This window comes from Girardinichthys multiradiatus, chromosome 3, assembly GCF_021462225.1.
Source record: "Girardinichthys multiradiatus isolate DD_20200921_A chromosome 3, DD_fGirMul_XY1, whole genome shotgun sequence".
Lineage (NCBI taxonomy): Eukaryota > Metazoa > Chordata > Actinopteri > Cyprinodontiformes > Goodeidae > Girardinichthys > Girardinichthys multiradiatus.
Genome location: NC_061796.1, coordinates 29,314,824 through 29,330,942, shown reverse-complemented (window position 1 = coordinate 29,330,942; position 16,119 = coordinate 29,314,824). Strand labels below are relative to the sequence as shown.

Genomic DNA, 16,119 nt, shown 5'->3' with positions numbered 1-16,119 from the left:
ACAAATGATGAAAAGGTTTAAAGGACAAGAGATAAAACAACATAAAATATTTGTTTGAAATTTTTATACCGTGTGAAGCGAACTCCACAGGCAGAGCACTGGAAGGGTTTCTCTCCGGTGTGCGTCCTCATGTGGCGTGGCAGCTTTCCAGCTCCATGAATAATTTTCTGACAGACTGGACACTGCTGGGGGGTTTGAGACTTCCTCTTCCTTCCCCCTCCCACTACTGATGTTGCTGCCCCTCGATCTGCTACGGAGGTAGGTAAGGAACTGGATCCCATCACCATAATATCATCACCTAACCCCTCCATGTCATCATCCTCAGACAGCTTGTCCCTCTGTAAAGGTGGCAGGTGGGCTGCAAGAGGTCGTTCTGGTGACCAGTGAAGGAGCCCTCCGTTTAGTGTGGCCCCTCTCCCAGGTTGTCGGATGCTCCTCGGATCCCCATTTTGCCTAAGTTTGGGATGCAGCTCCTCTGGTTCAGGACTGGGAGGCTGGGTGGGGGGCAGGGAGCGAAAGCTGTCAGATATGGGTGAAGGGTGGGAGGCAGGAGAGGCGGGCAGCAGGTTCAAAGGTGAGAAGTTGTTGTGATGTGAGCCAACTTTTTTCACCTTCTTTTTGTCTGTTTTTCTTCTGGATATTTTCTCTACAACGTTCGTTGTCTCTACTGTCCTCTCACTAGTCGTCTGTTGGGATCTCTGCTCCCCCGCCGTCTCCCCCTCTGCTTCCCCAGTCTCTCCGAGGATGTCTCTACAGGCATCAGCCACGCACTGGATGCCCAGCAGCTGTGCACCTCGCAGCACATCTCTCATCCCGGAGCTGGGAATAGTAAGCGTGGCAGTGTAGGCAAATTCTAACAGGGCGTCCAAGGCGTCAGGGGCCACACAGTCCAGCTGGCAAACGCTGAAGCCCCCGCCGCCCTCGCCACCCCCTTCTTCCGCTCCGAACAGCCGCCGGAAGTAGAGGCTGACGGCTGCCATGACAGAGCGATGTGTTGGGTAGCGAGCCCCGCGGGAGGTAAGGGTGAGGTCACATAGGAGTCCTGTCCTCCTCTGGTCATTGAGGTGGGACAAGAGCTCGCTGCTGTGCTCCGGGAAGGGGATCCCAATCAGACCGTCCTCTCCTGGAGACATTGCCACCTACAGCACAGAAAGGGAAGATTAAGTATGTGAAAGAGCTGAGGGCAGAGTAGATTTAAACCTACAACTTAGTTGGAAAAAATGGTATGGTTTTATTTTTAGAAGCAATGCTTGGAAGAGGTATTCCTACCCCTTGAACTTTGAAGCATGACTAAATATGGAAACCACAAACATCAGTGTATTTCAGTTGTGAAATTCTGTAAACAGGTACAAGAATAGTTTTGTATTCCACACATCTGGCCTTTAGGGGCATTTAGGGAACCTAGCAAACACGTGGAAGAAGGGGCTTTGGTTAGATGAGAACATTTAGGCTTTTGGTCGACATGAAAACAAATTCTATGTAAGGTAGAAAAACAACACTGCAAAATGTCCTCACTGTGAAACATAGTGTTGACAGCAACATTCTATGGGAACGCTTTTCTTTAGCAGGGACAGGGAAGCTGTGGAGGCGATGGGAAGATGGATAGAGGTAAATACAGGACAATCCAGAAGAAAACCTGTTAGAGGATGCAAAATACTTGAGACTGAAGCTCAGCTTCACCTTCCAGTACAATGACTATAAATAAGAGCTGTAATGGAAAGGCTTATATCAGAGCATATTCATGTGCTTGAATGGCCCAGTCAAAGTCAGACCTAAATCCAATTGAGAATGTGTATCAAGATTCAAAGATTAATGTTTACAGGTGCTCTCGTTCCAGTCTGATGTGGCTTGAGCTATTTTGCAAGAAATAAGACACAATTTCCACCTGAAGATGTGCAAAGCTTTTAGAGACAAACCTGAAAAGACTTGCAGCTGTAAGTTTAAGTTTGTTCTACAAAGTGTTGACTCAAAGTGTGAATAAAAATGTAATTTAAATATGAATTTTTAAACCATGTCTCGTTTTCCTTCCTTTTAATTATGTATCTCTGTGTGTTGAACTTTCACCTAAATTTTTCATTAAAATATATTGAAGTTTGAGCTTGTAACATGACAATATGTGAAAATGTCCTAGTAGAGTAAGTATTTTTGCAAGGGACTGTGAGATTGAATATCATTATGTCTTTGAAGTTTCTAAGAAAGAGAGATTACCTAGACCTCTGCTTAACTGTTCTAAAAGTAACCTTCAGTAGCGTGACTGACATGAGGAGTCCACCTTCACGTGAGGGACAATTTAAACAGGGCTTAACAACCACTCTGCCCCCCATGATCATCCTGTATTTTCCATCCAGATTACTAAATCAGGAGGAGGCGATTTCAACTCATCAGGTGGGGGTTGAGTGATCGAAAGAAGAATAGAGAGGATGTAGCCTGGGCCGAGGCAAAATATTTAAGCGAGAAAAAAACACTAAAAATAAACTAGAAGTAATTTTCAAAACAGAGGGTGATATAAATCCAGATGACTGGGGATGGTGTCGAAAGGATAGAGGGTTGTACAATGCCCTGTGGTTGCTGAAGCCAAAGGGCAGTAGGTTAATTCGTGTGTGAAACCTTTATAGCATTAGCCAACTGATTAAAATACCTGGAGAAGAACTTCCAAAGGGCTATTAGCGGAGTAAGACGAAAAAAGCAAGCAGGACAGAGGGAGGAAGTGACAAAGTAGAGTGGGTGAAAGGGGGAGTACCAGTGAAAGAATGAGGAAGGAAAACAGCAAGAGGAGGCCTCAAATAAATGTCCGCCACTCAGATGTTCAAAAGAATGATAGGTCACTAACTAACTTTGTTTTGATCCAATGAAGACCTTTCAAAAGCCGGTTTTTCAACAAGCGGCATGAGCGATGGACTGGCGATAAACTCCAGATATGAAAGCCAACCAAAGACAATTTGTTTATTTCCTTTTAAAGAGTCCTAGCAGTAATAAAACCCAACTACTCCCTGCATTGGATCTCCAAGCACGCACATCTCCCTGTCTGCATTGTACCTGGTCGATGATACATCTCCCATGCACCTGAGCAGACCAGATTTTCCACAAACAACTCATCCCCACCGCCCCTCCCTTCCATAGCAACTGGCAGCCCCCCCGGCTGTCCAATAACAGCATTCACACTGTGCCCACAGGGCTCTGTGCAACAACAGCACACCCACCTGAATAACCTGCTCCAAAACACACCTTATTAAGCACGCACGCACACACACACACACACACAAACACACACACAGAAAACATGCATGCATAGACTTCCATGTAAGTCGGTGGCTCCCCCCACCCACCATTGTTCTTTTCAGCTAGTCACGAACGTAGCAACGAACTATTTAAGAAAAAAATGAGCTCCCTCCCTACAGTTAAAAGGAGAACAATTAGATATTGGTACATAAAATCTACTTTAAAGTCAACTTTCTTGATCCTTCCTACCACAAAAGACATGTCAAAACTTTCTTTTCCATGTGATGCCAAGCTGTCCCACCCAAAGGTCTGAAATGTCAGTCCTACCTTGCCCATCTTCATAGGCACAGTCCCTTGGAGACGAGGCAGCCTCGGTCTCGTGGTATCCATTCTTTTCCCTCTTTCCTAGTCTTCTCGTTGCCTTTCAAAACCGCCTCTGCTTAACTATTTCCTTCTCACGTCAGAGGTACAAGTTAAAGGTCGGATCTGGTTGTCAGAGGTTGGGGTTAAGCGCTCGTCCTTGGGGATGTCTACCGCTCTCAAACATGCTGTCACTCACTCTCCTTCCTGTTGTATCAAAAGAGGGTGCACGCTGACGAAGAGAGATCTAGTGATACCCCTCCCCCCCAATGATCGTCACCTACGCGCCCCCTCTCTCCAAAACCCAACGGCCCATTTTCCGAACACTTTCCGATAAACACCATCTCCTTCCCTTCCTCTGAGAAGGGGGGACCCAACAGGTAGATGGAGAGCAGCACGGCAGAGGTTAGAGCGGGGCTACGGGTGAAATAACCTTCGGGGATGAGAGCCAAACATTAGTTTAACTGGTTTTGCAGAAAGGAAACCCAGGCACAACCAAAAGCACATTAAAAATAATTTCCATTCAATTCAAAGAATATCAAAGTTGAAAAAAACTAACTAAGAACAGAAATCATATTGTCACTCTGAGTCATTTTGCACCCCAATCAAACATTCAGGTAGGTGCAATATGAGAGGTAAACCATATTACACCGCATCTCTGAGACAAACTGGTGCACTGAGCTCTTCCTTTCAAGGCAAACTAAACCTCTGCTCCTCCGACAATACCGCCAAGCCTTTATAGCAAATATTTGCAGCCATTTTTTAACGGAAAGCGTGTTTTTGAAGGTTTTTCCACTTCAATGTAAAGCGACAGCAAGCGGACGCAGCGTCTGAGACAGACGAGTGAGAAAGTCCATGTAATTTCTCACACATTGTTTCTCTAATTTTCAGTAGATTTGGTCATGAATAAATAGGCTATTTTGGAAGTTTTAGGTAACCAAATGAGAGGATTTGTTGTTTTCCTCTGTCATACTCGGGACACTGTTTTATCTCTGGCCTTATGAGAAGATGTCACACTGCCCTTAAAAAGCAAAACTTTATCAATGTGAACAAAGAATTTATGTAAAAAGAGAAATCAGGAACCTCAATGTTTATTTGCTTCAGCCTTACGTATTAGATGAGTAAAAAAGTACAAGCTAAATCTTCATACGTAGCAACTCAATGCCTCAGTCTCTGTTGGGCAGAGTGCAAATACTTGACTTGACCTTGTATGGGTACACTGTGTCCTGCATGATAATAGCCAATATTATGACGACGAAAATTTCCTAATTGCATCTATAATATCAGCATAAACACAAACAGTAGGCGTAAGTCTGTAAAATTCACCTTAAAGTGTATAACGAATCGCAGATAATGAAGCAGTGCAGAGAAGCGAAAGACAAAATGGGTTTCAGGAGCACACAACAATGCACATTAAGTTTCCGGCTCTGGGGAAGAAGAAAAAAACCCAAAAACTACACATCATGGGTAGTTGGTGGTTCGAGCTTGTTATTTTAGGCATATTCCTTAGAACTCTGATGTGTTCGGAAAATGTTTAAAAAAAATGAAAAACAAAAAAGGCTTCAACGATTCCCATCAGTTTTCTGTGTGCCTGTGAGTCATTCAATACTGATAAAACTGTACAGTGACATTGTTCATACCCCCTACTGACTCCTTCCTTCGTCACTCTGTTTCTGTTGCTTACCAAGGACATGTCTGCATAACATGCTGAATCTTGCAACACATGGTAAGTAAGTCAGAAACAGCCCACAAGAGGATGTTACAAACACATTCGCTCACGAAGGCAAACGAAATGATGGCATTTTCCAATTTTATTCTTATTGATGAAGCTGAGTCAAATCCATTTGCTTTAGGAGTCAGTGTCTTTAAATATCCTTAAACTATGCTGCTGTATATTAATTTCAATGTTTCAGATGCCTTCAAACAATTATGTCTGGCTTTTTTTTTTGCCCTCATACTCTCACTCTTTTTGTCGATGGCAGAGGAATGAATCACCCCTACAACTTTACGCTTTCCTCATCCCTTGCTTTCATTATGCGCACCTTCTTCCTCTCTCTCTTAACACCTGAAATTTTGCGTCTCTTCGTAAGATCTGAAGATGACAGAGATTTAAATCCTTACATTATTTGGGTTGTTTTCAACCAACTGTCGGGCTGGTTTCAAACTGAGGCCAAACATACATGCAAAGTTAAAAAATCCCATTGTGCTTGGAAGATGGTGATGCAGATGTGTACTTGAGGGGAAATGGAAACTTAAAAATAACCAAAAACAAACTCACAGTAAATGACCGAGAGAAAAAGGAACAGGCTTGCATGTAGGCCTGTGTAAAAAACACAACAGCACGTCGTTTAAAACAAAGCTCAACCTGACACATGACTGGGATTGCTCATGTTATTTTTATGGGTCTTATTTTCCATTTAAGGCAGTCAGTTTTCCCAGTCCACCTCAATTATATCGAGCTCCAACTCTAAAGGGGGGAAAATATGACTTTATGCTTTTCACACAAAACCCAGTCTGAGAGGGAGAAAAGCTCTTATAAATTCTGATGTCAGATGTTTTCCAAAAAGGCCGTTTTGTATATGTGTGTGTGTGTGTGTGTGTGTGTCTGTGCAGCACATATGGTTGGTAGAAGGTTTCCTCACACGAACCCCACTAATTAAATGAGATTATTTTTAGACTTAAATGCATGCAAAAGGGCAAAAATTGAGATTTTAACAGCAGAATTACATGTTCGTACAAGTTAGATGCATCTTTAGGGAATCACACACACATTCAAGCTGCTCTGTTGCTCTGACGAAACATATTCAATTATACAAGAACAGGGAAATAGAGTTCGCATTGGCGTTCATTCGTCAATCGAAACACGCTGTGACTCAGATGCTTTTCATACAGATAAAAAAACAGCGTCTCATCCGTTATTCCTAACCACAATATAACAAATCATGGTGCTAAACACCATCCACTGCCCCCCCCCACCCAAAAAAACAACGGCAAAAGTAGTCAAACGCATGGAAAGTAAGATTCAAGCTCATACCGTTTCTCATGCACACTCTCGTCTTCCTCACACAACTTTCCTTCACTTTAGTGCTTAAGACAAAAAAAAGAAAACTTTTCACTTCACTTATTTTAAGGGTAGAGAGTAGAGCAGTAGGGCACCTTTGGTGAGGAAGAGTAGGGGAGGAGGAGGAAACTGGGGGATGAGAAATCTTACGCCTATCAAACCAAACCTACTGCTGCTTCACATTTAAAGCTAAAATTCACCCTAACATCTCTAAATGTAAGACAGAAACCAAGCTGAAACCAGCAACTAATTTCTGCAGGTGATAAAACACAAAGTCCACCTGCCGTGCGTCCCAACAGCTCCCTCCGACTGCACATTTGCATCCCACCAGCAGATATAAAAACAGACCCAACCAGGCAGAATTTGAATCACCATTTGAATTTGTCAAAGACAAGACTTGAGACAGCATCGTGATAATTACACTGACTGTGCCCTGCAATGACAGAGTAGGAAAACGAGAAGTCCACCAAGTAGATGTTACTCAGCAAATGTTTTTTAGTTATTTTTCAAGAAAGCCCCTGCAAGTGGGCCCTCCTCCTTTCCTACTGCAATTGGGACATTATGGTGTCTCCTGTGTGCGTGTGTGAAGTTTGACGCATGCGCGTGGTGTGGTCTTCGTTCCAAAAGCACATTACATTATTCATTTGGCTGGCAGAGCAGAGGCCCTTATCCCCCCCTCGCCCTCCCACAGCAGAGCACTCGGCTGCAGCAGCAGCCTGTTTGCATGCCAGACCTGGACACCATGCGAATCTGCAGGAGGATTATCAGCTTATCAGCACATGGGGCAAGACATTTGGGTGCACATATATGTGCTCTGTCCTTTAACACCAGCCAATGTCTAACCTGAAGTTAAGGTATAATGAAGTTTTCACAGCCATATGCTACATATACAGTATTCTATGCAGTATGCTTGACTCTGACCATATTTATATTTTGAGATAAATAATAATTTAGAGATATGATGGGTATTTTGCGTAATGAACACTTTGTATATACATTCTGTTAGTCTGAAGAAGGGCGGCATGCCCAAATGGAGCCAAATATTATTCACACCCCCAACAGATTTAAATTGAAAAGATTTTTTATACAACCAAGAAGTTTGTTTCTGTTTGCACATGACAGAGAAGACAATTTTTTATCAATATTTTGGTAATTAATCATTTCAATATAATTCAATTATTTTATAGCAAACAATGGCATGCCTAAAATTATTCGTACCGGCCTCAGTAGTGAATAAAAAAGCCTTTGTTAGCATTTCAGCAATCAAATACTTCTTATAACTGCTAAGCAGCTTTTTGCACGTTTCCACTGTTATTTTGGATCAATCATCCTTTGCAATGAGCTCCAAGTCTTTTATGTTGGAAGGCCTCCTTGCCATTACCCTAATCTTTAGCTCCCACTCCAAAACGTTATTACTTCCATTCAAAAGACATGTTGGTAAAATTAAACAATTATTTGAAATATATAAATTGTATAATGTAGTATTGATATGGGAACTTGACCTGATCAACTTTTGCTTTCTACATTCTAAAGTTCTTTGGTTTGGCGCCCAGTTCAGTGGACAGTTGGATATGATTTTTTTTTCTATGTGGAACCTAAATAATTGAAATGAATTTCTTTTATTTTGTAGATTTTCCAAGCAATACCAGAAATTATTTTGAGCAGGAATTGTATTTACAATAATGGTTCAAATAATTGGAGGTATTAATGTCTTAATGCTCATATTGCAAATAATTATTCAATATTTTCTATTTTGGTTCTTTTTTTTTGCCAAATCAAGTTCTACCTTTTTGATTTTGATAGTCATGTACCAGTATTAAGGAATACCACAGTTTTAAAAAGTCATGGGACAAAATGTAAGTCATGGTATTTGTCACAACCGTTCCTACAGTTTAAAGTACTTTTCACAAGATGCCAGAGAAAGTGCCAGAGTGACCAAATGTTTTCCTGTTATATGGAGCACAATGTAAAGCAACACTGCCATTCCCCCAGCTGATTGCACATTGCTTGTCAGCTGACTGAAAGAGGGCTACTACACTTTTTCCTCACCGGCAATAAAGACAAATTTGGCTGTTTGCAAATATTTCTGGTGGTGAATAAAAACTGTGATATTTTGGAATCTAAAGCAGCATCATCCATTACTCTTCTCATGGTAACATGTTTTAAAACTACAGTTTGCAGGTCTGTCAAGCAGCAGGCTGCAGGCTAGCTACTACAGCAGATAGCCCAACTACTTAACAAGCTAAATCAGTTTGTTATCCTCCCACTGTTTGTTGTGTAGCGCAGACCTCCAAAAAGGTATAAGATTTTGTACAATGAATGCTTAAAAACTTCAAAATTTATCATGTGTTTTAATTTTTTGTGTAAATACCATGATCCAAGGTATATTTCCTCACACTATGAGAACCTCATATCAGACCATTAGTACATTTTAGCATTATATAAAAGGCCTTCAGCGATGTGCATCCCATGTTTATATTTGCCACTGAGCCACACAAATTGACTCTCTTCAGTAATTTAAATAATTTCTGGAGCTGTCACATTTTATGTCTAAAATTGCACTAAATAAAAAATAACTCTGCCTCTGTCAAAAAATTACTGTCAATATTTTAACAATAATTATAAAAAAAAGAATTTAGAAAAACATTCTGTCAATTTTCTAATTATTACAAACTCAAATATGTGCTTTAACAAAAACAGCCCAATGAGTTTGAGATGCATTGATTTTTTAAATAGGGAACTAAACCCCATCTTTTTTAAACTATTTTTGTTTAATATGCTGAGGTACAAAAGACAATTAAAACCAACAGCCAAACTCTGTCATTTTATATCTATTGGTGACAAATATTACTTTTCTTACATAAAATTACTAAATTTGGTAGAAACAAATCTTTATTTTTGTGTGACTTAGAAGATTTTCTTTCATAAAAACTGTTGAGCAAACATAAGCGGCTTCTCTGAAATTGATTCGCTCTGGCACCAAAATCGTGAAAAAAACATTTTTGCTCTTACTGTGTTTCCTTTTAAATCACTGTATAGAAATAATTTCTGCTCGGCTTCTTACTGTGAAACAATGAGGGAGCAGTAGCAGGAAAGGAAGTCAATCTGAGGTCGGAAAGAGGAAAAATGGTCTGAGATTTGAAACGATATGACAGCAGTAACACATGAACACGAGGATGGCACGTCTTCTAAAAACACACATATTCTTAGAAATCACAAAAATAGGGAAAGTATGGGGGAGGAGAAACACATGAGAGAGTGTGAGTGAGAAAATGGGGAGTGGGTGTAGAGATACTCTAAAAGATAAAGAGGAGAAGGAGAAAGGTTAAGGCAGGAAAATCTAGTCTTGGCCTCGAACAATCTGTGTCGGCAACGAGACGTGAAACAAGAGTCGACAGAGTTGAGTTACAAGGGGGGAGGAAGGGGGGACAGACAGAGAGAGAGAGAGACAGACAGAAGGGAGAGGAGCTGTGACATGACGGCTGGTAGGTAAACACAACGATCGAGCAAGAGGTGAACACATGCACGCAGCCACAGGAAGTAGCAAGAGTCCTTGCAGGTGTATGCTTGTGTTTTTGTGTGTATGTGTGTGTGTGTGTGTGTGTGTGTAGGCAGATGTCTGAGGGAGCGATGTGGTAGCAGCCACCTCTATCATTAGCATCACCCAAGAGGGAGTTTCACCATTAGATGGAGAACAAGCACAGATGTGAGAGAGAAAGCCTGCTGACGGCATGGTTTCACACTTTGCTCTCCCCTTTCTTTTAGCTCCTCATCTGGTCAGCAGTTTCTACCCCTCAGCACTCCACAGCTGTGTGAGAATGCTGGAGCATCAAGGTGTGTAGGCGAATCACTCACTGTATCGAACCTGATTTCTTTTATAACGCTGATTAAAACGTGCGAACGCCCAAAAGGAATCAAACATAGATGGGTTTGTAAGCTTTGTTACGGTCAAACATGAGTAATTTATAAGCACATTTGCAGTAATTGAGCGGGGGTGTTTTAGCATGTCGGTCTGTGGTACAAACAGGGAACTGTGGGGGTGTAACTGTGGACCAAGAAACTCATAATACAAACATTGGTTCATTTTCACACTCCTTTGCAGAAAAACAAAGCACGCAGAATAAAATATGTTTTTCTTTTATTCAGTCGGTGTCCTAAAAAACTTCAAAAATCTGTCATTTTATGAGCTTCTTGTTGCCTGTTTAGCTACTTAAATTGATGCTTTCCAACTGCATCATTTCAAAAGGAGTCTCAGAAAGTATACGGTGCTCTCCACTCTTATTAGTTCCCCAATAAGCATGAGCAAAAGCAATCAAGTAAACCGTTATGGAAACTTTGTGGCGCCAAGATGCAATTCTTTGCAGCAGTTCTACCTACAGTGGCTTCAGAGATTTTACTTAACCTCATTTATCATCCTCCTCACCATGCATGGTGGCAACATAAACCTGGGTTCTCACCCAGCACTGTTTGTCACAACTCTAGTTGTTTTAAACTTCTGAATTATATTTCTGCCAGTAGCAGGACTTCTGCAAGCTTCGGTCACTTAAATGTACTCCTAAGATAATCATTTGCATTTAAGACTGACACGAGTTCAGAAAAATACTGTAACAACCTAATTACTTGACTTATAATTTTATTTCATTTACTTAAAAGCATAAGCAAGTTCAATATACGGTAACTTTGTCGACCTAAATTGGTGTTTTTCAGCTCTGGCAAATGTCTCACTAACCTCAATGCCTTCCTGCAGGATATTGTAAGCTTCACAATAGTCCCTGCTTCTCTGCAAACCTCTTTAAATATACACTTTCTCAAGATGAAGAAGCTGGCGTGTGGATTATGCAACATGCATATTTTGATTTTAATTGCCTAAACATATTTAAAGCCAGTTTCAGGAGCAGAATTATTTTTGCAGGTTTGCAGAGAAGGTAAATGTCTGAGAATTTCCATTTGGCTGGGCTTATTGGTTCCCTTATGTAATTTTGTCACAGCATAACACCTGAATCCAGAACAACCGAATGACAAAAGAAGCAATGAATGAATGCTCAAATAAAATTTAAGACATAACTAAATTGAATTTAAGAACTAGTACAGAAAATCTGTCTGTATTCAAGACTTTTTAGGCCCAAAATTGAAATAATTAAATTAAAGACCTTGTAGAAACTCTGTAAAACATCATAAAACAGCCACACATTTAATAAACTTATTTTTAAAGCCTTAAAAAGTCTTAAATGCACCCTGATTTTCAATACTACGTCATAAATTATATTTAGTTAAGTCTTAAATGTGTGCTTTTGTTTAGTGAGAAATATGCTGGTAGTATTCGTTTGTCCGAGGATTTGTAGTTCTGGCTGAGAAATTTGGGTGTGACAAAACTACAAGTCGTTTGATGCAAGAAGGCAATAAGTAAATCAAAATGTTTCTGAAAGTTTGCTCAAACTGGTTTGGCTTAGAGAAAGGAGACTTAGAATCACCAAAAGGGAGTTTCATCTCTCTCCTCCTTTGAAGTTCTTGCAACTTGTTCTTAAAGCATATTCTGGGCACAACTTTGTTTCTTGTGTGGTGTCACTGAAATTTGAAAGTGGTGGGCTGCAGTGGGAGACACTTGAGTTCTTGTGAAGTATGAAATGTCATGAACATAAAGAACTTTGTTTATGCAGCCTCTGGTAAAAAACAAACAAAAAATAATAATAGACACATTTCTCTCCTCTTATTGGTATTTATTGGCCTGTAGGTGTCAAAGTTAGGTGATCTAGATGTAAAGGCACTTCAATGACATGCCAACAAAACAATTCATGTGGACAAGGTTATTAAATTCTCTTAAATACAACTTATTTAATAAATTAGTGGGTCAGTTGGTCATAAACGTTTTTAAAAAGTCTTAAACGTAACTTCCTGAAACTTGCAGAAACTCTGCTGTAGATATGGGCAAGTATAGATGAGTAGCTATTTTCTCGTGGCCATTATCTGATTTATAAAGATTTACCCACATCAGCCTTACACAATAGCATGTTCTCTTGTCTTTGCTAGTTTGAAGCATGACAAAGATTAATGGGCCACTGTATTATAAATCTATACCCCAAGGAAACAGGAAGTCATAGTGTTCATTGACACTGATAAAATTAAGTATAAATTTAAAAATGCTTTGGTTACAGTTACTCTAGAGCCCATGTGTGTGGACCAGTGATTTTAAAATGAGTGTGAGAGTATGTTTCTGCAACCAACAATTAATATATGAAGTAAAAGTGGAGAGTTATGTGCCGACATCAAAAAAGGTTAATGAAAAATATCAAATTAGGATTTCTGTTCAAAACACATCAACCCCTGGTACATTTTGCCTGCACAATTTTGTCCTCAAAAAACAATAATTTCCTTCTAACATTTATAAACACGAATGCTCATAAACTTTACAATAAAAAGCAAGATCAAATTGGATCAAACTCATAAAACCTGAAGCTAATTGTGTTTGTGTGTCCATAACTGAACTACACAGCTGTTAAGTCATATTAATCTTGGAGATTATATAATTCGTGTCCACATAATTTTGAAGTTTTACTTAAAATGGGTCGAATTCAAGTGAATATTTTGCAACTAAGAAAACATATTTGGAAAACTGCTTGATGTATACATATGTGTTGCTTTTGGGACTTGGCTTAATGCACTGCAGTCAAACAGTGCAACGCAACGAATTGTGACTGCAAAATCATTTGTGAGCTGAAAGGAAAACCTTTCTGATGAGAATCTTCAGAAGATGATCATAAAGGGTTATTTTGGTGCTTTTTTCTCAGTAACGAGAGTACAGATGAGTGTAAATACCTGTGTGTTTTGTTAAGTTTAGGTAGAGTGGGTGTTGAGGTACAGGTAGGGTTTTTTAAGAAGGCAGTGTTAAAGGAACATTATGAATTTATGTGTATATCTTTATTTAATGCACTTATGCAAATTTGCAAGATGACATGAATCAGGTAATTTTTTTTTGTATTTTGTTGCACCTTTTCCAGCTTTTTAAAGATGTTTTCCTGAGAGGGAAAAAATGTTTTTGAGAAACTTTTTAGCTTTTGTGGCTGTCAACAAGAACACCAGCTTAAACTGCGAGTATAAAAGTTTGCATCCTGTATTTAAAGTTGCCACATCAAAGGGAGGATCTGAACAGCAGCAGCCCTCCGGCACAAACAACCTCCCACTTTAAAAAAGGAAGATCTTGCAAAAGTACTGGACACACACAAAAACACATCGCAGTGTCGCAAAACTAACTGATCCTGATCAGTTTCCTCTTCCTGTGCTCAGTGAAGATGGTCGACCACGAGAGCAGATGGATAGATAAAAGCAAAAAACTTGTAGAAATGGCTCGGAGGGAAAGGTAAAGCAGAAGAAGAACAATCGCTTCCCAACAAGTAGACAGAGAAAAGACAGGAAGAGAGCGATACGAATGAAATCGTAGAGGAAGAAGGAGAGATGTGTCAACTTCCTGACAAATCAGCTGAACAGAATGAGAAGTGGAGGAGTGTGTTCGTTTTTACTTCACTTACAGGCATTTAAACGCATCAGAGCAAATTTAGGAAGAGGTTTCAGTCATGCTGCGTGTAAAACACCAACATTGGCTGGAAGAGTAAAAACTGCTTATTGTACCGTTTTTTTCTGTTACACAGCATTTAAATGCCATGTTACAGGTAATCAACTAAACCAGAAGCATGTACAGTTGAAACCAAATAATACATTTAAAACATCAATTTTTTTTGCTGTCTGACTATAAATCAGACTAAACGTGTCCTGTTTTAGGTCAGCTGGGTTTAACTAAATTATTTCTACTTAAATGTCAGAATAAAGAGATATTTGTTTTTGAGACTTTGTTTCCACAATCTTGAAATTCAGAAGTTTACATACATTTCCGCAATATGTAGCAGCTTAAGCTGTATGACTTGGGTCAAAGAGTTTTGGGTTTTCCTTCCACAAGCCTAGTTTGCTGGAATTTCGGCCCATTCCTCCTGTCAGAGCTGCTATAACTGGGTCACATTTGTATGCCGCCTTACCTCTCAGCTCTTACCAGAAATGTCCTATCAGACTGAGATCATTTCTTTGTGATGGACACTCCAAAACATGGACTTTGTTGTCCTCAACCTACTTACGTAACTAATTTGGCTGTATGCTTAGGGTCATTGTCATGATGCCATCTGTTAGGTGAAGTGCACCAGTCCCTCCAGCAGCAAAACATAATGACAAAATGATGTTGCCGCCTCTGTACTTCAGTTTGGATGGCCATCTCAGGGTTGCAAGCTTCCCACTTTTCCTCCAAATGTGACGATGTTCTTTATGACCAAACACTTTCATTTCAATTTCATAAGACCACAGGCACCACCTGGCAAGCAAGTACCTGATGCAGAGTTCACTCCTCTCAGGTGAAGAGTTCACTCCTCCTTAGCATAGGGAGGAGTGAACTCTGCACCTGGCAAGCAAGTACCTGATGCAGAGTTCACTCCTTACGCTAAGGAAACGAGAAGGGGAGGAGTGAGTCTAGACTGATTCAACAGTGAACTCTTGTCTTCCAGTCTTTTTAGTAGAAAGAGAGAGAGAGAGACAAGGAAAACACACGTTTGGAAACAGAAATTATCAAGCTCGTTTTAATTTGTCATTCGTTTAATTTATTTAATGCGATTAATTGATTTATTGCTTATTGTGACAGGCCTATACATGTATTCCTCCAATTAACTCCAATGTTGAAAATTAAAACAGAACCTTAAAAACCAACTGGCCTTTCCTAAAGAGATTAAAGGCATACCAAAGCAGCGTATGCAAACGTCTGACTTTAAAGATAATAATAAAAGATTCTCTTCAATATACTGGCAAATAGAAATAATTTTGGTAAGTTTTACTGACCTAAAAAAGAAAAAGTCTGGTTTCATCTCAGAGAGAGAAAAAATGGTTCTAGGTTTTTTTTTTTTGCAACTTATATAGATATCTGGCTACAACCGTATTTTACAAACAGAAAACAAAGGAGTTGCATGTTATTTTACCTAAATAATTGATTTGTTTTTAAATATGAACAAAGACGATTAGGTTTTTTTTTCCCGTATAGGGATGACAATCAGCCCCTCTGGAATACAAGCCTCCATATCTGCTGCTGGAGTTCCCCTTTGAGTGACAAACATGAAAGGGGTCACTTTCAGCAGCTACAAGTCCCTTTTGGCTGCTCATGTTTGGGTGTTTATTCTCACTTTCCCTGAAGTGTTGTCTCACTGTACCTATTTATGATAACCGCCCGCTCAGTGTGTACAGAAACAATTGCAGTGTTACTAGAAGAGCTGAATCACTGCCACTCCTTCAGCCTGTGTAGCTGTTTTTTCTCAAGTCTTCGTTTCTCTGAAGCTTTACAAGAAGAAGAAGAAGAAGGAGAAGACAAAGACTCAAGGCCACCTGTCAGTTGGTTAAGGCCTAGGGATGGCGTGGGTTGTGAGGCTGGTGGTCGAGAGCAACGGAGGGCTGTCAAA

The 16,119-nt window shown here is 40.0% G+C and overlaps 1 protein-coding gene across 3 annotated transcripts in view; it reads right to left on the bottom strand.

The window, feature by feature from the left end:
• zbtb7b (zinc finger and BTB domain containing 7B) overlaps positions 1–16,119 on the bottom strand; it is a 29,431-nt gene that overhangs the window by 2,821 nt on the left and 10,491 nt on the right. For 2 of the 3 annotated variants that reach the window (XM_047362152.1, XM_047362153.1), the window contains exon 3: positions 70–1,139. In XM_047362152.1, the coding sequence (XP_047218108.1) occupies positions 70–1,133 (1,064 nt within the window). In that variant the 5' untranslated portion in view covers positions 1,134–1,139. Of the gene's footprint in view, positions 1–69; positions 1,140–3,546; positions 3,742–16,119 lie in introns of those variants that run through there. The other variant, XM_047362151.1, reaches the window with a different exon arrangement.